Source organism: Ambystoma mexicanum, chromosome 8, assembly GCF_040938575.1.
Source record: "Ambystoma mexicanum isolate Mex_15411 chromosome 8, UKY_AmexF1_1, whole genome shotgun sequence".
NCBI classification, from domain to species: domain Eukaryota; kingdom Metazoa; phylum Chordata; class Amphibia; order Caudata; family Ambystomatidae; genus Ambystoma; species Ambystoma mexicanum.
In genome coordinates, this window is record NC_090929.1 from 2,737,668 (window position 1) to 2,761,277 (window position 23,610).

The following is a 23,610-nucleotide window of genomic DNA, read 5'->3' on the forward strand; positions in this document are numbered from 1 at the left end:
CTAGGGCTGCTTTCAGTGGAGGACATAGGCCTTTCTTATTGAAGTGCCATCTAATTGAGTTTATGTCCAAAAGAGAGTTTGCTCTTACTTTACACTTTTGAGTGGAAATATGAGGGTGTATTTTGTTTGTTTTGAGGCCGCTCTTTTTCACAACTTTTGGGCTTGTTGGTAAAGTATTCTTTGGCATAATTGGTTTCGTTGGAAATTTCAAGCCACAGTTTATATTATGTCCATTCTGTGATGAGTACTGTGTAATTTTCAGGTGATCTGGGGCCTTTTGAGGAATAGCAGGGCTTTCATCTTTGTTACTATTGTGATTATTCTGTGAGTGGTCAACTTCGCTCTGAAAGTCACTTATAGCATCCATATGTAGAGGAGAATGTATGCTTCCACAAGATTCTTTATATCTTTTGTTTTGTAAAGTTTGAGGGAAAGTGAAGATTGTCTCCTCACACGGTGCACAGAAAGCGTCCTCTCTTTCTTTCCTTAGATCACCGGCTCTTAGACCGGCGTTTGCCCCCCCCCTCTTCGCCTCTAGTCACAAAGAGAACCGCCTGCTCATTGCACAGGATGGCCAGGTTTGCTTGAGCGCACTCGGCCCCTCCAGCCACACCCCCACCCTCGCTCCGCTGCGGCGGCTGGAGCCGGCGACCAAAGGGGCTTGTCGTGTTTCCCTAGGCAGCAAACCCACCACCAATAAGTAAGGGTGCACGGGTGGGGGGCACTTCGCGCGCTGTCTGACCGGGGAGGCTGATTGTATGACACATACCGTGTGTGGCGAATGTCGCAGGTTCTTGATAAGGGCGAGTCACCTGCTGCTGGAGACTTGCTTCAGAAGGGCCATGAAGAGTCACGTTTGCGCCGTCCCCGCTCTCCTTGTTGGGCCTGTGGTCAGTCCGTCTGGGCCCATTACATGGTGGCAGGCAAATATCACCGGCCTTCCGAGTATTGATATTGGCGGGAGATGTAGCGCCAAAAAGCATAGAACAGCACTCCTCGTCCACCTCCTTCAACGTGCTTTGTTTACAGGTGCCAGACATTTTGGTGCGGCTCCATGTATGAGGAGCTTGTTTCTTTGAGTGATTTAATGAAGTTTGTCTTAGGTCCATGGCGCCTTCTGTGCCCTCCCTGCGAACACTCTGCTAACACTCCGCGTCTAGAGTGTAGCTTATGTTCAGGCACCACCTCCAGGTACCACCTCAAACAATAGTGGTAGAAATGTTACTCAGGGTCCAGCAGGGTAGCTTCCAGGTCACAGGCACCAAACAATCTGCTAACACTCCGCTGCTCTCCCCATCACTACTGCTCTCCCCATGTAATGCTGCTGTCCCCATCAATAATACTCTCCCCATCAATACTGCTCTCCCCATGTAATGCTGCTCTCCCCATCAAATACTTACCTCCCCATCAATACTGCTCTCCCCATGTAATGCTGCTCTCCCCATCAATACTGCTCTCCCCATGTAATGCTGCTCTTCCCATTAAAACTGCTCTCCCCTTGTAATGCTGCTTTTCCCTCCTCAATACTGCTCACTTCATGTAATGCTGTTCTTCACCCTCATTACTGCTCTTCCCATGTAATGCTGCTCTCCCCATCACCACTGCTCTCCCCATGTAATGCTGCTCTCCCCATGTAATGCTGCTCTCCCCATCAATACTGCTCTTCCCATCAATACTGCTCTCCTCATATATACTGCTCTCCCCGTGTAATGCTGCTCTCCCCATCAATACTGCTCTCCCCATGTAATGCTGCTCTCCCAATCAATGCTGCTCTCCCCATCAATACTACTCTCCCCATGTAATGCTGCTATCCCCATCACTACTCCTCTCCCCATGTAACTCTCCACTTGTAATGCTGCTCTCCCCATCACTACTGCTCTCCCCATCAATACTGCTCTCCCCATGTAATGCTGCTGTCCCCATAAATACTGCTCTCCCCAAGTAATGCTGCTCTTCCCATTAAAACTGCTCTCCCCTTGTAATGCTGCTTTTCCCTCCTCAATACTGCTCACTTCATGTAATGCTGTTCTTCACCCTCATTACTGCTCTTCCCATGTAATGCTGCTCTCCCCATCACCACTGCTCTCCCCATGTAATGCTGCTCTCCCCATGTAATGCTGCTCTCCCCATCAATACTGCTCTCCCCATCAATACTGCTCTCCTCATATATACTGCTCTCCCCGTGTAATGCTGCTCTCCCCATCAATACTGCTCTCCCCATGTAATGCTGCTCTCCCAATCAATGCTGCTCTCCCCATCAATACTACTCTCCCCATGTAATGCTGCTCTCCCCATCACTACTGCTCTCCCCATATAATGCTGCTCTCCCCATCACTACTGCTCTCCCCATGTGATGCTGCTCTCCCCATCAATACTGCTCTCCCCATGTAATGCTGCTCACCCCATCAGTACAGCTCTCCCCATGTAATGCTGCTCTCCCCATCACTACTGCTCTCCCCATGTAATGCTGCTCTCCCAATCAATGCTGCTCTCCCCATCAATACTACTCTCCCCATGTAATGCTGCTCTCCCCATCACTACTGCTCTCCCCATATAATGCTGCTCTCCCCATCACTACTGCTCTCCCCATGTGATGCTGCTCTCCCCATCAACACTGCTCTCCCCATGTAATGCTGCTCACCTCATCAGTACAGCTCTCCCCATCAATACTGCTCTCCCCATGGGGTGCTGCTCTTCACCCTCATTACTGCTCTTCCCATGTAATGCTGCTCTCCCCATCACCACTGCTCTCCCCATGTAATGCTGCTCTCCCCATGTAATGCTGCTCTCCCCATCAATACTGCTCTCCCCATCAATACTGCTCTCCTCATATATACTGCTCTCCCCGTGTAATGCTGCTCTCCCCATCAATACTGCTCTCCCCATGTAATGCTGCTCTCCCAATCAATGCTGCTCTCCCCATCAATACTACTCTCCCCATGTAATGCTGCTCTCCCCATCACTACTGCTCTCCCCATATAATGCTGCTCTCCCCATCACTACTGCTCTCCCCATGTGATGCTGCTCTCCCCATCAATACTGCTCTCCCCATGTAATGCTGCTCACCCCATCAGTACAGCTCTCCCCATGTAATGCTGCTCTCCCCATCACTACTGCTCTCCCCATATAATGCTGCTCTCCCCATCACTACTGCTCTCCCCATGTAATGCTGCTCTCCCCATCAATACTGCTCTCCCCATGTAATGCTGCTCTCCCCATCAGTACAGCTCTCCCCATGTAATGCGGCTCTCCCATCAATACTGCTATCCCGATGTAATGCTGCTCTTCCCATCAATACTGCTCTCCCCGTGTAATGCTGCTCTCCCCGTCAATACTGCTCTCCCCATGTAATGCTGCTCTTCACCCTCAATACTGCTCTCCTCATGTAATGCTGCTCTCCCGATAACTACTGCTCTCCTCATGTAGCTCTCCCCATCAATACTGCTCTCCCCATGTAATGCTGCTCTCCCCATCACTACTGCTCTCCCCATCACTACTGCTCTCCCCATCAATACTGCTCTCCCCATGTAATGCTGCTCTCCCCATCACTACTGCTCTCCCCATGTAATGCTGCTCTCCCCATCAATACTCTTCTCCCCATGTAATGCTGCTCTTCCCATCAGAACTACTCTCCCCATCAATACTACTCTCCCCATGTAATGCTGCTCTCCCCATCAAATACTGCCCTCCCCATCAATACTGCTCTCCCCAGGTAATGCTGCTCTCCCCGTCAATACTGCTCTCCCCATGTAATGTTGCTCTTCACCCTCAATACTGCTCTCCTCATGTAATGCTGCTCTCCCGATAACTACTGCTCTCCTCATGTAGCTCTCCCCATCAATACTGCTCTCCCCATGTAATGCTGCTCTCCCCATCACTACTGCTCTCCCCATCAATACTGCTCTCCCTGTGTAATGCTGCTCTCCCCATCAATACTGCTCTCCCCATGTAATGCTGCTCTTCTCTGTCTTTGCGGTTGTCTGCCTTCTTTATGGTTTTCTGCCCTCTTTGTAGTTGTTTACCTTTTTTGGTTGCAGTTTTCAGCCCTCTTGGCAGCTGTCATCCCTCAATGGCGATGGTTTGTCATTTCACACCCCTCGCCAATGTGTGGGTCTACCACCACATGAATCCTCAAGGCCACACACCCTGTCTCCTTTCCCCTCGCCATGCCATGACTTGCAGGCCTCTGGCAGAGCCTGCCTCACCCTGGACCCCATTTCCCCCTCTCCATGCCATGACTTGCAGGCCTCTGGCGGAGCCTGCCTCACTCTGGACCCCGTTCCCCCCTATCCATGCCATGACTTGCAGGCCTCTGGCGGAGCCTGCCTCACTCTGGACCCCGTTTCCCCCTATCCATGCCATGACTTGCAGGCCTCTGGCGGAGCCTGCCTCACTCTGGACCCCATTTCCCCCTCTCCATGCCATGACTTGCAGGCCTCTGGCGGAGCCTGCCTCACTCTGGACCTCATTTCCCCCCATGTCCCCCTCTCCATGCCATGACTTGCAGGCTTCTGGCGGGACCCGCCTCACTCTGGACCCCATTTCCCCCCATGCCCCGCTCTTCATGCCATGACTTGCAAGCCTCTGGCGGAGCCTGCCTCACTCTGGACCTTATTTCCCCCCATTACCCCTCTCCGTGCCATCACTCTGGACCCCGTTTCCCCCTATCCATGCCATGACTTGCAGGCCTCTGCCAGGCCCCGCCTCACTCTGGACCCCATTTCCCCCTCTCCATGCCATGACTTGCAGGCCTCTGGCGGAGCCTGCCTCACTCTGGACCTCATTTCCCCCCATGTCCCCCTCTCCATGCCATGACTTGCAGGCCTCTGGCGGAGCCTGCCTCACACTGGCTCCCATTTCCCCCTCTCCATGCCATGACTTGCAGGCCTCTGGCGGAGCCTGCCTCACTCTGGACCTCATTTCCCCTCTCCATGCCATGACGTGCAGCCCTCTGGCGGAGCCTGCCTCACTCTGGACCTCATTTCCCCTCTCCATGCCATGACGTGCAGCCCTCTGGCGGAGCCTGCCTCACACTGGACTCCTTGTTGGGATTCTGGTATTGACTTAGGATTTTCCTCTCTCTGTTTAGGGTCAAGAAGGACTGGAGGGGGGCAGAGGAAAAGCCGGACATCAAGGGTCGCCTGTAAGTATTGAGGCTGGTGCTTCTGCTTTCTTGTGAGATGAATGAATACAAATGAAGTCCTGGAGGGTGACGCGCCCTCTTGCCCATGACAACTGTGAGGTCATCAATGACAGCCACCCAATGACCAGCTCTTAAAACTGAAACCCTCAACTGCATGCTTTATATATATACACGCACACGCACGCACGCACGCACGCACACACACACACCCCCCCTTTCACTCCCACGATCCACCTCCACCGCTGTTGTTTCTCCTTTACTCTTCTGCAGTGGCAGAAGACCCTCCAGTGTTTCACACTCTTGTGCCCCACTCTAGTCATTTCATGAGTTGTACCCGTACCCGAGACTATCTGAGACCACTCCCCTTCAGGTGACATCTCAGGCCACTTACCTCCAGAGAATATCTGAGACCACTCCCCTTCAGGTGACATCTCAGGCCACTTACCTCCAGAGAATATCTGAGACCACTCCCCTTCAGGTGACATCTCAGGCCACTTACCTCCAGAGAATATCTGAGACCACTCCCCTTCAGGTGACATCTCAGGCCACTTACCTCCAGAGAATATCTGAGACCACTCCCCTTCAGGTGACATCTCAGGCCACTTACCTCCAGAGAATATCTGAGACCACTCCCCTTCAGGTGACATCTCAGGCCACTTACCTCCAGAGAATATCCGAGAGCACTCCCCTTCAGATGACATCTCAGGCCACTCACCTCCAGAGACTATCTGAGTCCACTCCCCTTCAGATGACATATCAGGCCTTCAGATGACATATCAGGCCACTTACCTCCAGAGAATATCTGAGACAACTCCCCTTCAGATGACATATCAGACCATTCACCTACAGAGAATATCTGAGACCACTCCCCTTCAGATGACATATCAGGCCACTTACCTCCAGAGAATATCTGAGACAACTCCCCTTCAGATGACATATCAGACCATTCACCTACAGAGAATATCTGAGACCACTCCCCTTCAGATGACATATCAGGCCACTTACCTCCAGAGACTATCTGAGACCACTCCCTTTCAGGTGACATCTCAGGCCACTCACCTCCAGAGAATATCTGAGACCACTCCCCTTCAGATGACATATCAGGCCACTTACCTCCAGAGACTATCTGAGACCACTCCCCTTCAGATGACATATCAGGCCACTCACCTGCAGATAATATCTGAGACCACTCCACTTCAGGTGACATCTCAGGCCACTCACCTCCAGAGAATATCTGAGACCACTCCCCTTCAGATAACATCTCAGGCCACTCACCTGCAGATAATATCTGAGACCACTCCCCTTCAGGTGACATCTCAGGCCACTCACCTGCAGATAATATCTGAGACCACTCCCCTTCAGGTGACATCTCAGGCCACTCACCTGCAGATAATATCTGAGACCACTCCCCTTCAGGTGACATCTCAGGCCACTCACCTACAGAGAATATCTGAGACCACTCCCCTTCAGATAACATCTCAGGCCACTCACCTGCAGATAATATCTGAGACCACTCCCCTTCAGATGACATATCAGGCCACTCACCTGCAGATAATATCTGAGACCACTCCACTTCAGGTGACATCTCAGGCCACTCACCTCCAGAGAATATCTGAGACCACTCCCCTTCAGATAACATCTCAGGCCACTCACCTGCAGATAATATCTGAGACCACTCCCCTTCAGGTGACATCTCAGGCCACTCACCTGCAGATAATATCTGAGACCACTCCCCTTCAGGTGACATCTCAGGCCACTTACCTCCAGAGAATATCTGAGACCACTCCCCTTCAGGTGACATCTCAGGCCACTTACCTCCAGAGAATATCTGAGACCACTCCCCTTCAGGTGACATCTCAGGCCACTTACCTCCAGAGAATATCTGAGACCACTCCCCTTCAGGTGACATCTCAGGCCACTTACCTCCAGAGAATATCTGAGACCACTCCCCTTCAGGTGACATCTCAGGCCACTTACCTCCAGAGAATATCCGAGACCACTCCCCTTCAGATGACATCTCAGGCCACTCACCTCCAGAGACTATCTGAGTCCACTCCCCTTCAGATGACATATCAGGCCTTCAGATGACATATCAGGCCACTTACCTCCAGAGAATATCTGAGACAACTCCCCTTCAGATGACATATCAGACCATTCACCTACAGAGAATATCTGAGACCACTCCCCTTCAGATGACATATGAGGCCACTTACCTCCAGAGAATATCTGAGACAACTCCCCTTCAGATGACATATCAGACCATTCACCTACAGAGAATATCTGAGACCACTCCCCTTCAGATGACATATCAGGCCACTCACCTGCAGATAATATCTGAGACCACTCCACTTCAGGTGACATCTCAGGCCACTCACCTCCAGAGAATATCTGAGACCACTCCCCTTCAGATAACATCTCAGGCCACTCACCTGCAGATAATATCTGAGACCACTCCCCTTCAGGTGACATCTCAGGCCACTCACCTGCAGATAATATCTGAGACCACTCCCCTTCAGGTGACATCTCAGGCCACTCACCTGCAGATAATATCTGAGACCACTCCCCTTCAGGTGACATCTCAGGCCACTCACCTACAGAGAATATCTGAGACCACTCCCTTTCAGGTGACATCTCAGGCCACTCACCTCCAGAGAATATCCAAGACCACTCCCCTTCAGATGACATCTCAGGCCACTCACCTCCAGAAAAAAATCTGAGACCACTCCCCTTCAGATGACATCTCAGGCCACTCACCTTCAGAGACTATCTGAGACCACTCCCCTTCAGATGACGTCTCAGGCCACTCACCTCCAGAGAATATCTGACACCACTCCCCTTCAGATGACATCTCAGGCCACTCACCTCCAGAGACTATCTGAGACCACTCCTCTTCAGGTGACATCTCAGGCCACTCACCTCCAGAGAATATCTGACACCACTCCCCTTCAGATGACATCTCAGGCCACTCACCTCCAGAGACTATCTGAGACCACTCCTCTTCAGGTGACATCTCAGGCCACTCACCTCCAGAGAATATCTGAGACCACTCCCCTTCAGGTGACATGTCAGACCACTCACCTCCACTCATTTCCCCCCTCTAGTGTTCCTCTCTTTAAATCACCCACCATTTTAGGTCATTACATTAGCGCAGAGCAACACGGGTAGAATACCGGTCCCCGCTTCAAGACTAGTCTTCAGTATTAAGTACACGGCAAAAGATGAATTAATTATTAATTCATTAACTCCCCTCCAGTGACTTATCAGAAGCCACTCCAGTGGCCACCGGATCAGGCCACTCCCTTCCTGTGGCTCACTAGCTGATGCCACTTATCGCCAGTGATTTACCATCTCAGTCCCCATCATGTCTGACTCTCACACTCCTCCCCACCAGTTTTCCCACTCACACTGCTCCCTGCCAGTGATTTCCCACTTTCACACTCCCCCACCAGAGTTTTCCCACTCACACTGCTCCCTGCAGTGATTTCCCACTCTCACACTCCTCCCTGCCAGTGATTTCCCACTCTCACACTCCTCACCACCAGTGATTTCCCACTCTCATGCTCCTCACCACCAGTGATTTCCCACTCTCACACTCCTCCCTGCCAGTGATTTCCCACTCTCACACTCCTCACCACCAGTGATTTCCCACTCTCACACTCCTCCCTGCCAGTGATTTCCCACTCTCACACTCCTCACCACCAGTGATTTCCCACTCTCATGCTCCTCACCACCAGTGATTTCCCACTCTCATGCTCCTCACCACCAGTTATTTTCCACCGTCACACTCCTCCCCACGAGATTTCCCACTGTCACACTCCTCCCCACCATTGATTTCCTACTCTCATGCTCCTCCTCACCAGTGATTTTTCACTCTCATGCCCTTCCTTACAAGTGATTTTCCACTCTCATGCCACTCCCCACCATTGATTTCCCACCCCAGGCTCCTCCCCACCAGTGATTTCCCACTCCAGGCTCCCCGCTGCCAGTTATTTCCCACTCTCAAGACCCTCCTCACCAGTGATTTCCCACTCTCATACTCCTCCCCGCCAGTGATTTCCCGCTCTCATGCTCCTCCCTGCCAGTGATTGCCCGCTTCCATTCTCCTCCCCGCAGTGATTTCTCGCTCCTGTGCTCCTCCCTGCAGTGATTTCCCGCTCCCATTCTCCTCCCCGCCAGTGATTTCTTGCTCCCATTCTCCTCCCCGCTAGTGATTTCTTGCTCCCATTCTCCTCCCCGCCAGTGATTTCCAGCTCCCAGGCTCCTCCCCGCCAGGGATTTCCTGCTCCCATTCTCCCCCCCACTGGTGATTTCCTGCTCCCATTCTCCTCCACACTGGTGATTTCTTGCTCCCATTCTCCTCCCGCCAGTGATTTCTTGCTCCCATTCTCCTCCCCACCGGTGATTTCCCGCTCCCATGCTCCTCCTCGCCAGTGATTTCCCGCTCCCATACTCCTCCCCACCAGTGATTTCCCGCTCCCATACTCCTCCCCACCAGTGATTTCTTGCTCCCATGATCCTCACCACCAGTGATTTCCTGCTCTCATGCTCCTCCCCGCCAGTGATTTCCCACTCCCATTCTCCTCCCCTCCAGGGATTTCCTGCTCCCATTCTCCTCCCCACTGGTGATTTCCTGCTCCCATTCCCCCCCCCCACTGGTGATTTCCTGCTCCCATTCTCCTCCCCGCCAGTGATTTCCCACTCCCATTCTCCTCCCCACCAGGGATTTCCTGCTCCCATTCTCCTCCCCACTGGTGATTTCCTGCTCCCATTCCCCCCCCCACTGGTGATTTCCTGCTCCCATTCTCCTCCCCGCCAGTGATTTCCTGCTCCCATGCTCCTCCCCGCCAGTGATTTCCCGCTCCCATACTCCTCCCCACCAGTGATTTCCCGCTCCCATACTCCTCCCCACCAGTGATTTCTTGCTCCCATGATCCTCACCACCAGTGATTTCCTGCTCTCATGCTCCTCCCCGCCAGTGATTTCCCACTCCCATTCTCCTCCCCTCCAGGGATTTCCTGCTCCCATTCTCCTCCCCACTGGTGATTTCCTGCTCCCATTCCCCCCCCCCCACTGGTGATTTCCTGCTCCCATTCTCCTCCCCGCCAGTGATTTCCCACTCCCATTCTCCTCCCCACCAGGGATTTCCTGCTCCCATTCTCCTCCCCACTGGTGATTTCCTGCTCCCATTCCCCCCCCCACTGGTGATTTCCTGCTCCCATTCTCCTCCCCGCCAGTGATTTCCTGCTCCCATGCTCCTCCCCGCCAGTGATTTCCTGCTCCCATTCTCCTCCCCGCCAGTGATTTCCTGCTCCTATTCTCCTCCCCACCAGTGATTTCCTTCGGGCTCTGCCACTCGTGGGAGTTCATCAGATGCATTTCCCTTTCTACCAACCCCGAAACTGATCCGCCACCCGATAAGTCCTTCTGTTAACCAATTTGGCCTTCGGCGTTCCACACTTGCCCTCCAGCCTCAGATGCCAGTGTCCTAGAGAGCCAAGTGTGTGCCACATGGACCCGCTGTGAAAGAGCTGAGGCTACCTCAGTTAGTAAGTGTGATATGGGGGGCTATGGCAATGACAGAACTGAGGCTACCTCAGTCAGTAAGTGTCACATGGGGGGGGCTATGGCACTGACAGAGCTGAGGCTACATCACTGAGTAAGTGTCACATGGAAGGGGGCTATGGCATTGACAGAGCAGAGGCTGCCCCAGTCAGTAAGTGTCACATGGGGGGCTATAGCGCTGACAGAGCCAGGCTACCTCAGTCAGTAAGTGTCAAATGGAAGGGGGCTATGGCGCTGACAGAGTTGAGGCTACCTCAGTCAGTAAGTGTCATATGGGGGGCTATGGCACTGACAGAGCTGAGGCTACCTCAGTCAGTAAGTGTCACATGGGGGGCTATAGCACTGACAGAGCTGAGGCTACCTCAGTCAGTAAGTGTCACATGGGGGGCTATAGCGCTGACAGAGCCGAGGCTACCTCAGTAAGTGTCACATGGGGGGGCTATGGCACTGACAAAGCTGAGGCTACCTCAGTCAGAAAGTGTAATATGGGTGGCTATGGCACTGACAGAGCTGAGGCTACCTCAGTCAGTAAGTGTGATATGGGGGGCTATGGCACTGACAGAGCTGAGGCTACCTCAGTCATTAAGTGTGATATGGGGGGCTATGGCACTGACAGAGCTGAGGCTTCCTCAGTCAGTAAGTGCCACATCGGGGGCTATGGCACTGACAGAGCTGAGGCTCCATCAGTAAGTGTCGCATGGGGGGCTATGGCAATGACAAGGCTGAGGCTACCTCAGTCAGTAAGTGTGATATGGGGGGCTATGGCACTGACAGAGCTGAGGCTACCTCAGTCAGTAAGTGTCACATGGGGGGCTATAGCACTGACAGAGCCGAGGCTACCTCGGTCAGTAAGTGTCCCATGGGGGGGGCTATGGCACTGACAGAGCTGAGGCTACCTCAGTCAGTAAGTGTGATATGGGGGGCTATGGCCCTGACAGAGCTGAGGCTACCTCAGTCAGTAAGTGTCACATGGGGGGGCTATGGCACTGACAGAGCTGAGGCTACCTCAGTCAGTAAGTGTCACATGGGGGGGCTATGGCAATGACAGAGCTGAGGCTACCTCAGTCAGTAAGTGTCGGATGGGCGGGCTATGGCAATGACAAGGCTGAGGCTACCTTAGTCAGTAAGTGTGATATGGGGGGCTATGGCCCTGACAGAGCTGAGGCTACCTCAGTCAGTAAGTGTCACATGGGGGGGCTATGGCACTGACAGAGCTGAGGCTACCTCTGTCAGTAAGTGTCACATGGGGGGGCTATGGCACTGACAGAGCTGAGGCTACCTCAGTCAGTAAGTGTGATATGGGGGGCTATGGCACTGACAGAGCTGAGGCTACCTCAGTCAGTAAGTGTCACATGGGGGGGCTATGGTACTGACTAAGCTGAGGCTACCACAATCAGTAAGTGTGATATGGGGGGCTATGGCACTGACAGATCTGAGGTGGCCTCAGTCAGTAAGCGTGATATGGGGGGCTATGGCACTGACAGAGCCGAGGCTACCTCAGTCAGTAAGTGTCACATGGGGGGCTATGGCACTGACAGAGCTGAGGCTAACTCAGTCAGTAAGTGTGATATGGGGGCTATGGCACTGACAGAGCTGAGGCTACCTCAGTCAGTAAGAGTCACATGGGGGGGCTATGGCACTGACAAAGCTGAGGCTACCTCAGTCAGAAAGTGTGATATGGGTGGCTATGGCACTGACAGAGCTGAGGCTACCTCAGTCAGTAAGTGTGATATGGGATGCTATGGCACTGACAGAGCTGAGGCTACCTCAGTCAGTACGTGTGATATGGGGGGCTATGGCACTGACAGAGCTGAGGCTACCTCAGTCAGTAAGTGTGATATGGGGGTCTATGGCACTGACAGAGCTGAGGGTACCTCAGTCAGTGAGTGTCACATGGGAGGGGGGGCTATGGCACTGACAGAGCTGAGGCTAGCTCAGTCAGTAAGTGTGATATGGGGGGCTATGGCACTGGCAGAGCTGAGGCTACCTCAGTCAGTAAGTGTCGCATGGAGGGGCTATGGCACTGACAAGGCTGAGGCTACCTCATTCAGTAAGTGTGATATGGGGGGCTATGGCACTGACAGAGCTGAGGCTACCTCAGTCAGTGTCACATGGGGGGCTATGGCACTCACAAAGCTGAGGCTACGTCAGTCAGTAAGTGTGATATGGGGGGCTATGGCACTGACAGAGCTGAGGCTACCTCAGTCAGTAAGTGTGATATGGGGGGCTATGGCACTGACAGAGCTGAGGCTACCTCAGTCAGTAAGTGTCACATGGGGGGGCTGTGGCACTGACAGAGCTGAGGCTACCTCAGTCAGTAAGTGTCGGATGGGGGGGCTATGGCACTCACAAAGCTGAGACTACGTCAGTCAGTAAGTGTGATATGGGGGGCTATGGCACTGACAGAGCTGAGGCTACCTCAGTCAGTAAGTGTGATATGGGGGGCTATGGCACTGACAGAGCTGAGGCTACCTCATTCAGTAAGTGTGATATGGGGGCTATGGCACTGACAGAGCTGAGGCTACCTCAGTCAGTAAGTGTAATATGGGGGGCTATGGCACTGACAGAGCTGAGGCTACCGCAGTAAGAAAGTGTGGTATGGGGGGCTATGGCACTGACAGAGCTGAGGCTACCTCAGTCAGTAAGTGTCACATGGGGGAAGCTATGGCACTGACAGAGCTGAGGCTACCTCAGTCCGTAATTGTCACATGGGGGGCTATAGCACTGACAGAGCCGAGGCTACCTCGGTCAGTAACTGTCACATGGGGGGGCTATGGCACTGACAGAGCTGAGGCTACCTCAGTCAGTAAGTGTAATATGGGGGACTATGGCACTGACAGAGCTGAGGCTACCTCAGTCAGTAAGTTTCACATGGGGGGGCTATGGCACTGACAGAGCTGAGGCTACCTCAGTCACTACGTGTGATATGGTGGGGGCTATGGCACTGACAGAGCTGATGCTACCTCAGTCAGTAAGTGTGATATGGGGGGTTATGGCACTGACAGAGCTGAGGCTACCTCAGTCAGTATGTGTGATATGGAGGGGGATATGGCACTGACAGAGCTGAGGCTACCTCAGTCAGTAAGTGTGATATGGGGGGCTATGCACTGACAGAGCTGAGGCTACCTCAGTAAGTAAGTGTGATATGGGGGCTATGGCACTGACAGAGCTGAGGCTACCTCAGTCAGTAAGTGTCGCATGGGGGGGCTATGGCACTGACAAGGCTGAGGCTACCTCATTCAGTAAGTGTCACATGGGGGGCTATGGCACTGACAGAGCTGAGGCTACCTCAGTCAATAGGTGTCACATGGGGGGGCTACGGCACTGACAGAGCTGAGTCTACCCCAGTCAGTAAGTGTCACATGAAAGGGGGCTATGGCACTGACAAGCTGAGGCTACCTCAGTCAGTGAGTGGAACATGGAGGGGGTATATAGAACTGACAGGGCTGAGGCTACCTCAGTCAGTAAGTTTCATATGGGGGGCTATGGCACTGACAGAGCTGCGGCTACCTCAGTCAGTAAGTGTGATATGGGGGGCTAGGGCACTGACAGAGATGAGGCTAGCTCAGTCAATAAGTGTCCCATGGGGGGGCTATGGCACTGACAGAGCTGAGGCTACCCCAGTCAGTAAGTGTCACATGGAAGGGGGCTATGGCACTGACAGAGCTGAGGCTACCTCAGTCAGTGAGTGGCACATGGAGGGGGTATATAGAACTGACAGGGCTGAGGCTACCTCAGGCAGTAAGTTTCATATGGGGGGCTATGGCACCGACAGAGCCGAGGCTACCTCAGTCAGTAAGTGTCACATGGGGGGCTATGGCACTGACAGAGCTGAGGCTACCTCAGTCAGTAAGTGTGATATGGGGGGCTATGGCACTGACAGAGCTGAGGCTACCTCAGTCAGTAAGTGTGATATGGGGGGCTATGGCACTGACAGAGCTGAGGCTACCGCAGTCAGTAAGTGTGGTATGGGGGCTATGGCACTGACAGAGCTGAGGCTACCTCAGTCAGTAAGTGTGGTATGGGGGGCTATGGCACTGACAGAGCTGTGGCTACCTCAGTCAGTAAGTCTCACATGAGGGGCTATAGCACTGACAGAGCCGAGGCTACCTCGGTCAGTAAGTGTCACATGGGGGTGGGCTATGGAACTGACAGAGCTGAGGCTACCTCAGTCAGTAAGTGTGATATGGGGGGCTATGGCACTGACAGAGCTGAGGCTACCTCAGTCAGTAAGTGTGACATGGGGGGGCTATGGCACTGACAAAGCTGAGACTACCTCAGTCAGAAAGTGTGATATGGGGGGTTATGGCACTGACAGAGCTGAGGCTACCTCAGTCAGTAAGTGTGATATGGGGGGCTATGGCACTGACAGAGCTGAGGCTACCTCAGTCAGTACGTGTGATATCGGAGGGCTATGGCACTGACAGAGCTGAGGCTACCTCAGTCAGTAAGTGTCATATGGGGGGCTATGGCACTGACAGAGCTAAGGCTACCTCAGTCAGTAAGTGCCACATGTGTGTGGGGGCTATGGCACTGACAGAGCTGAGACTACCTCAGTCAGTAAATGTGATATGGGGGCTATGGCACGGACAGAGCTGAGACAACCTCAGTCAGTAAGTGTCACATGGGGGGCCTATGGCACTGGCAGAGCTGAGGCTGCCTCATTCAGTAAGTGTCACATGGAAGGGGGATATGGTGCTGACAGAGCTGAGGCTACCACACTCAGTAAGTGTCACATGGCGGACTATGGCACTGACAGAGCTGAGGCTACCTCAGTCAGTGAGTGGACATGGAAGGGGGTATATAGAACTGACAGGGCTGAGGCTACCTTAGTCAGTCAGTGTCACATGGGGGGCTATGGCACTGACAGAGCTGAGGCTACCCCAGTCAGTAAGTGCCACATGGAAGGGGGCTATGGCACTGACAGAGCTGAGGCTACCTCAGTCAGTGAGTGGTACATGGAGGGAGTATATAGAACTGACAGAGCTGAGGCTACCTCAGTCAGTAAGTGTCGCATGGGGGGGGCTATGGCACTGACAAGGCTGAGGCTACCTCAGTCAGTAAGTGTGATATGGGGGCTATGGCACTGACAGAGCTGAGGCTACCTCAGTCAATAGTTGTCGCATGGGGGGGCTATGGCACTGACAGAGCTGAGGCTAGCCCAGTCAGTAAGTGTCACATGGAAGGGGGCTATGGCACTGACAGAGCTGTGGCTACCTCAGTCAGTGAGTGGCACATGGAGGGGGTATATAGAACTAACAGGGCTGAGGCTACCTCAGTCAGAAAGTGTGATATGGTGGGCTATGGCACTGACAGAGCTGAGGCTATCTCAGTCAGTAAGTGTCACATGGGGGGGCTATGGCACTCACAAAGCTGAGGCTACATCAGTCAGTAAGTGTGATATGGGGGGCTATGGCACTGACAGAGCTGAGGCTACCTCAGTCAGTAAGTGTGATATGGGGGGCTATGGCATTGACAGAGCTGAGGCTACCGCAGTCAGTAAGTGTGGTATGGGGGGCTATGGCACTGACAGAGCTGAGGCTACCTCAGTCAGTAAGTGTGATATGGGGGGCTATGGTACTGACAGAGCTGAGGCTACCTCAGTCAGTAAGTGTCACATGGGGGCTATAGCACTGACAGAGCCGAGGCTACCTCGGTCAGTAAGTGTCACATGGGGGTGGGCTATGGAACTGACAGAGCTGAGGTTACCTCAGTCAGTAAGTTTCACATGGGGGGGCTATGGCACTGACAAAGCTGAGACTACCTCATTCAGAAAGTGTGATATGGGGGGCTATGGCACTGACAGAGCTGAGGCTTCCTCAGTCAGTAAGTTTGATATGGGGGGCTATGGCACTGACAGAGCTGAGGCTACCTCAGTCAGTACGTGTGATATCGGAGGGCTATGGCACTGACAGAGCTGAGGCTACCTCAGTCAGTAAGTGTCATATGGGGGGCTATGGCACTGACAGAGCTGAGGCTACCTTAGTCAGTAAGTGTCACATGGTTGGGGGGGCTATGGCACTGACAGAGCTGAGACTACCTCAGTCAGTAAATGTGATATGGGGGCTATGGCACGGACAGAGCTGAGACAACCTCAGTCAGTAAGTGTCACATGGGGGGCCTATGGCACTGGCAGAGCTGAGGCTACCTCATTCAGTAAATGTCACATGGAAGGGGGCTATGGTGCTGACAGAGCTGAGGCTACCACACTCAGTAAGTGTCACATGGCGGACTATGGCACTGACAGAGCTGAGGCTACCTCAGTCAGTGAGTGGACATGGAAGGGGGTATATAGAACTGACAGGGCTGAGGCTACCTTAGTCAGTCAGTGTCACATGGGGGGCTATGGCACTGACAGAGCTGAGGCTACCCCAGTCAGTAAGTGTCACATGGAAGGGGGCTATGGCACTGACAGAGCTGAGGCTACCTCAGTCAGTGAGTGGCACATGGAGGGGGTATATAGAACTGACAGGGTTGAGGCTACCTCAGTCAGTAAGTTTCATATGGGGGGCTATGGCACTGACAGAGCTGAGGCTACCTCAGTCAGTAAGTGTGATATGGGGGGCTATGGCACTGACAGAGCTGAGGCTACCTCCGTCAGTACGTGTGATATGGTGGGGCTATGGCACTGACAGAGCTGAGGCTACCTCGGTCAGTAAGTGTCACATGGGGGGGCTATGGCACTGACAGAGCTGAGACTACCTCAGTCAGTAAGTGTCACATGGGGGGGCTATAGCACTGACAGAGCCGGGGCTACCTCAGTCAGTAAGTGTCACATGGGGGGGGCTATGGCACTGTCAGAGCTGAGGCTACCTCAGTCAGTAAGTGTCACATGGGGGGCTATAGCACTGACAGAGCCGAGGCTACCTCAGTCAGTAATTGTCACAATGGGGGGGGGCTATGGCACCGACAGAGTTAAGGCTACCTCAGTCAGTAAGTGTCACATGGGGGGCTATAGCACTGATAGAGCCGAGGCTACCTCAGTCAGTAAGTGTCACACGGGGGGGCTATGGCACTGACAGAGCTGAGGCTACCTCAGTCAGTAAGTGTCACATGGGGGGGCTATGGCACTGACAGAGATGAGGCTACCTCAGTCAGTAAGTGTGATATGGCGGGGCTATGGCACTGACGGAGCTGAGGCTACCTCAGTCAGTAAGTGTCACATGGGGGGGCTATGGCACTGACAGAGCTGAGGCTACCTCAGTCAGTAAGTGTGATATGGGGGCTATGGCACTGACCAAGCTGAGGCTACCTCAGTCAGTAAGTGTCACATGGGGGGGCTATGGCACTGACAGAGCTGAGGCTACCTCAGTCAGTAAGTGTGATATGGGGTGCTATGGCACTGACAGAGCTGAGGCTACCTCAGTCAGTAAGTGTCACATGGAAGGGAGCTATGGCACTGACAGAGGTGAGGCTACCTCAGTCAGTAAGTGTGTTATGGGGGGCTTTGGCACTGACAGAGCTGAGGCTACCTCAGTCAGTAAGCTTGATATGGGGGGGCTATGGCACTGACAGAGCTGAGGCTACCTCAGTCAGTACGTGTCATATGGGGAGCTATGGCACTGACAGAGCTGAGGCTACCTCAGTCAGTAAGTGTGATATGGAGGGGCTATGGTACTGACAGAGCTGAGGCTACCTCAGTCAATAAGTGTCACATGGGTGGGCTATGGCACTGACAAAGCTGAGGCTACCTCAGTCAGTAAGTGTGATATGGGGGGCTATGGCACTGACAGAGCTGAGGCTACCTCGGTCAGTAAGTGTGATATGGGGGGCTATGGCACTGACAGAGCTGAGGCTACCTCAGTCAGTAAGTGTCACATGGGGGGGCTATGGCACTGACAGAGCTGAGGCTACCTCAGTCAGTAAGTGTGATATGGCGGGGCTATGGCACTGACAGAGCTGAGGCTACCTCAGTCAGTAAGTGTCACATGGGGGGGCTATGGCACTGACAGAGCTGAGGCTACCTCAGTCAGTAAGTGTGATATGGGGGGCTATGGCACTGACAGAGCTGAGGCTACCTCAGTCAGTATGTGTCACATGGGGGGCTATGGCACTCACAAAGCTGAGGCTACGTCAGTCAGTAAGTGTGATATGGGGGGCTATGGCACTGACAGAGCTGAGGCTACCTCAGTCAGTAAGTGTGATATGGGGTGCTATGGCACTGATAGAGCTGAGGCTACCTCAGTCAGTAAGTGTCACTTGGAAGGGAGCTATGGCACTGACAGAGCTGAGGCTACCTCAGTCAGTAAGTGTGTTATGGGGGGCTTTGGCACTGACAGAGCTGAGGCTATCTCAGTCAGTAAGTGTGATACGGGGGGGCTATGGCACTGACAGAGCTGAGGCTACCTCAGTCAGTACGTGTCATATGGGGAGCTATGGCACTGACAGAGCTGAGGCTACCTCAGTCAGTAAGTGTGATATGGAGGGGCTATGGCACTGACAGAGCTGAGGCTACCTCAGTCAATAAGTGTCACATGGGAGGGCTATGGCACTGACAAAGCTGAGGCTACCTCAGTCAGTGTGATATGGGGGGCTATGGCACTGACAGAGCTGAGGCTACCTCAGTCAGTAAGTGTGATATGGGGGGCTATGGCACTGACAGAGCTGAGGCTACCTCAGTCAGTAAGTGTCACATGGGGGGGCTATGGCACTGGCAAAGCTGAGGCTACCTCAGTCAGTAGGTTTGATATGGGGTCTATGGCACTGACAGAGCTGAGGCTACCTCAGTCAGTAAGTGTTATATGGGGGGCTATGGCACTGACCGAGCTGAGGCTACCTCAGTCAGTAAGTGTGATATGGGGGGCTATAGCACTGACAGAGCTGAGGTTACCTCAGTCAGTAAGTGTGATATGGGGGGCTATGGCACTGACAGAGCTGAGGCTACCTCAGTCAGTAAGTGTCACATGGGGGAGGCTATAGCACTGACAGATCTGAGGCTACCTCAGTCAGTACGTGTGATATGGGGAGCTATGGCCCTGACAGAGGTGAGGCTACCTCAGTCAGTAAGTGTTGTATGGGGGCTATGGCACTGGCAAAGCTGAGGCTACCTCAGTCAGTAAGTGTGATATGGGGGGCTATGGCACTGACAGAGCTGAGGCTACCTCTGTCAGTAAGTGTCACATGGAAGGGAGCTATGGAACTGACAGAGCTGAGGCTACCTCATTCAGTAAGTGTCATATGGGGGCTATGGCACTGACAGAGCTGAGGTTACCTCGGTCAGTAAGGGTCTCATGGGGGGCTATTGCACTGACAGAGCTGAGGCTACCTCAGACAGTAAATGTCACATGGGGGGCTGTGGCACTGACAGAGCTGAGGCGACCTCAGTCAGTAAGTGTCACATGGAAGCCTATGGCAGTGACAGAGCTGAGGCTACCTCAGTCAGTAAGTGTCACATGGGGGACCATTGCACTGACAGAGCTGAGGCTACCTCAGTCAGTAAGTGTGATAATGGGGGCTACCGCACTGAGAGAGATGAGGCTACCTCAGTCAGTAAGTGTGATATGGGGGGCTATGGCACTGACAGTGCTGAAGCTACCTCAGTCAGTACGTGTGATATGGGGAGCTATGGCACTGACAGAGCTGAGGCTACTTCAGTCAGTAAGTGTGATATGGGGGGCTATGGCACTGACAGAGCTGAGGCTACCTCAGTCAATAAGTGTCACATGGGGGGCTATGGCACTGACAAAGCTGAGGCTACCTCAGTCAGTAAGTGTGATATGGGGGGCTATGGCACTGACAGTGCTGAGGCTACCTCAGTCAGTAAGTGTGAAATGGGGGGCTAGGGCACTGACAGAGCTGAGGCTACATCAGTCAGTAAGTGTAACATGGGGTGGGCTATGGCACTGACAAAGCTGAGGCTACCTCAGTCAGTAAGTGTGATATGGGGGGCTATGGCACTGACAGAGATGAGGCTACCTCAGTCAGTAAGTGTGATATGGGGGGCTATGGCACTGACAGAGCTGAAGCTACCTCAGTCAGTAAGTGTGATATGGCACTGACAGAGATGAGGCTACCACAGTCAGTAAGTGTCACATGGGGGCTATAGCACTGACAGAGCTGAGGCTAACTCAGTCAGTAAGTGTCACATGGGAGGATATGGCACTGAAAGAGCTGAGGCTACCTCAGTCAGTAAGTGTCACATGGGGGGGCTATGGCACTGACAGAGCTGAGGCTACCTCAGTCAGTAAGTGTCATATGGGGGGCTATGGCCCTGACAGAGCTGAGGCTACCTTCGTCAGTAAGTGTCATATGGGCGGCTATGGCCCTGACAGAGCTGAGGCTACCTCAGTCAGTAAGTGTCATATGGGGGGCTATGGCACTGACAGAGCTGAGGCTACCTCAGTCAGTAAGTGTGATAATGGGGGCTATGGCACTGACAGAGCTGAGGCTCCCTCAGTCAGTTAGTGTGATATGGGGGGCTATGGCACTGACAGAGCTGAGACTACCTCAGTCAGTAAGTGCCACAAGGGGGCTATGGCACTGACAGAGCTGAGGCTACCTCAGTCAGTAAGTGTCACATGGGGGAGGCTAAAGCACTGACAGATCTGAGGCTACCTCGGTCAGTAAGTGTCACATGGAAGGGAGCTATGGCACTGACAGAGCTGAGGCTACCTCAGTCAGTAAGTGTCATATGGGGGCTATGGCACTGACAGAGCTGAGGCTACCTTGGTCAGTAAGGGTCCCATTGGAGGTTATTGCACTGACAGAGCTGAGGCTTCCTCAGACAGCAAGTGTCACATGGGGGGCTATGGCACTGACAGAGCTGAGGCTACCTCAGTCAGTAAGTGTCACATGGGGGCTATGGCACTGACAGAGCTGAGGCGACCTCAGTCAGTAAGTGTCACATGGAAGGGGGCTATGGCACTGACAGAGCTGAGGCGACCTCAGTCAGTACGTGTCACATCGAAGCCTGTGGCAGTGACAGAGCTGAGGCTACCTCAGTCAGTAAGTGTCACATGGGGGACTACTGCACTGACAGAGCTGAGGTTACCTCAGTCAGTAAGTGTGATATGGGGGGCTACCGCACTGACAGAGCTGAGGCTACCTCAGTCATTAAGTTTTACATTCAAGGGGGCTATGGCACAGACAGAGCTGAGGCTACCTCAGTCAGTAAGTGTGATATGGGGGGCTATGGCACTGACAGAGCTGAGGCTACCTCAGTCAGTAAGTGTCATATGGGGGCTATGGCACTGACAGAGCTGAGGCTCCCATAGTCAGTAAGTGTGATATGGGGGGCTATGGCACTTACAGAGCTGAGGCTACCTCATTCAGTAAGTGTCACATGGAAGGGGGCTATGGTACTGACAGAGCTGAGGCTACCACACTCAGTAAGTGTCACATGGCGGACTATGGCACTGACAGAGCAGAGGCTACCTTAGTCAGCAAATGTCACATGGGGGGCTATGGCACTGACAGAGCTGAGGCTACCTCAGTCAGTAAGTGTCACATGGGGGAGGCTAAAGCAGTGACAGAGCTGAGGCTACCTCAGTCAGTACGTGTCATATGGGGGGCTATGGCACTGACCGAGCTGAGGCTACCTCAGTCAGTAAGTGTCATATGGGGGCTATGGCACTGACAGAGCTGAGGCTACCTCAGTCAGTAAGTGTGATATGGGGGGCTATGGCACTGACAGAGCTGAGGCTACCTCAGTCAGTAAGTGTCACATGGGGGGGCTGTGGCACTGACAGAGCTGAGGCTACCTCAGTCAGTAAGTGTCGGATGGGGGGGCTATGGCACTCACAAAGCTGAGACTACGTCAGTCAGTAAGTGTGATATGGGGGGCTATGGCACTGACAGAGCTGAGGCTACCTCAGTCAGTAAGTGTGATATGGGGGGCTATGGCACTGACAGAGCTGAGGCTACCTCATTCAGTAAGTGTGATATGGGGGCTATGGCACTGACAGAGCTGAGGCTACCTCAGTCAGTAAGTGTAATATGGGGGGCTATGGCACTGACAGAGCTGAGGCTACCGCAGTAAGAAAGTGTGGTATGGGGGGCTATGGCACTGACAGAGCTGAGGCTACCTCAGTCAGTAAGTGTCACATGGGGGAAGCTATGGCACTGACAGAGCTGAGGCTACCTCAGTCCGTAATTGTCACATGGGGGGCTATAGCACTGACAGAGCCGAGGCTACCTCGGTCAGTAACTGTCACATGGGGAGGCTATGGCACTGACAGAGCTGAGGCTACCTCAGTCAGTAAGTGTAATATGGGGGACTATGGCACTGACAGAGCTGAGGCTACCTCAGTCAGTAAGTTTCACATGGGGGGGCTATGGCACTGACAGAGCTGAGGCTACCTCAGTCACTACGTGTGATATGGTGGGGGCTATGGCACTGACAGAGCTGATGCTACCTCAGTCAGTAAGTGTGATATGGGGGGTTATGGCACTGACAGAGCTGAGGCTACCTCAGTCAGTATGTGTGATATGGAGGGGGATATGGCACTGACAGAGCTGAGGCTACCTCAGTCAGTAAGTGTGATATGGGGGGCTATGCACTGACAGAGCTGAGGCTACCTCAGTAAGTAAGTGTGATATGGGGGCTATGGCACTGACAGAGCTGAGGCTACCTCAGTCAGTAAGTGTCGCATGGGGGGGCTATGGCACTGACAAGGCTGAGGCTACCTCATTCAGTAAGTGTCACATGGGGGGCTATGGCACTGACAGAGCTGAGGCTACCTCAGTCAATAAGTGTCACATGGGGGGGCTACGGCACTGACAGAGCTGAGTCTACCCCAGTCAGTAAGTGTCACATGAAAGGGGGCTATGGCACTGACAAGCTGAGGCTACCTCAGTCAGTGAGTGGAACATGGAGGGGGTATATAGAACTGACAGGGCTGAGGCTACCTCAGTCAGTAAGTTTCATATGGGGGGCTATGGCACTGACAGAGCTGCGGCTACCTCAG

General features: G+C 53.4%; 1 protein-coding gene across 2 annotated transcripts in view; it reads left to right on the forward strand.

Annotated features, from left to right (window-relative positions):
* Positions 1 to 23,610, forward strand: part of COL27A1 (collagen type XXVII alpha 1 chain) — a 1,990,256-nt gene that overhangs the window by 1,594,095 nt on the left and 372,551 nt on the right. For both annotated transcript variants that reach the window (XM_069609095.1, XM_069609096.1), the window contains exon 44: positions 5,090 to 5,143. In XM_069609095.1, the coding sequence (XP_069465196.1) occupies positions 5,090 to 5,143 (54 nt within the window). The remainder of the gene's footprint in view (positions 1 to 5,089; positions 5,144 to 23,610) is intronic.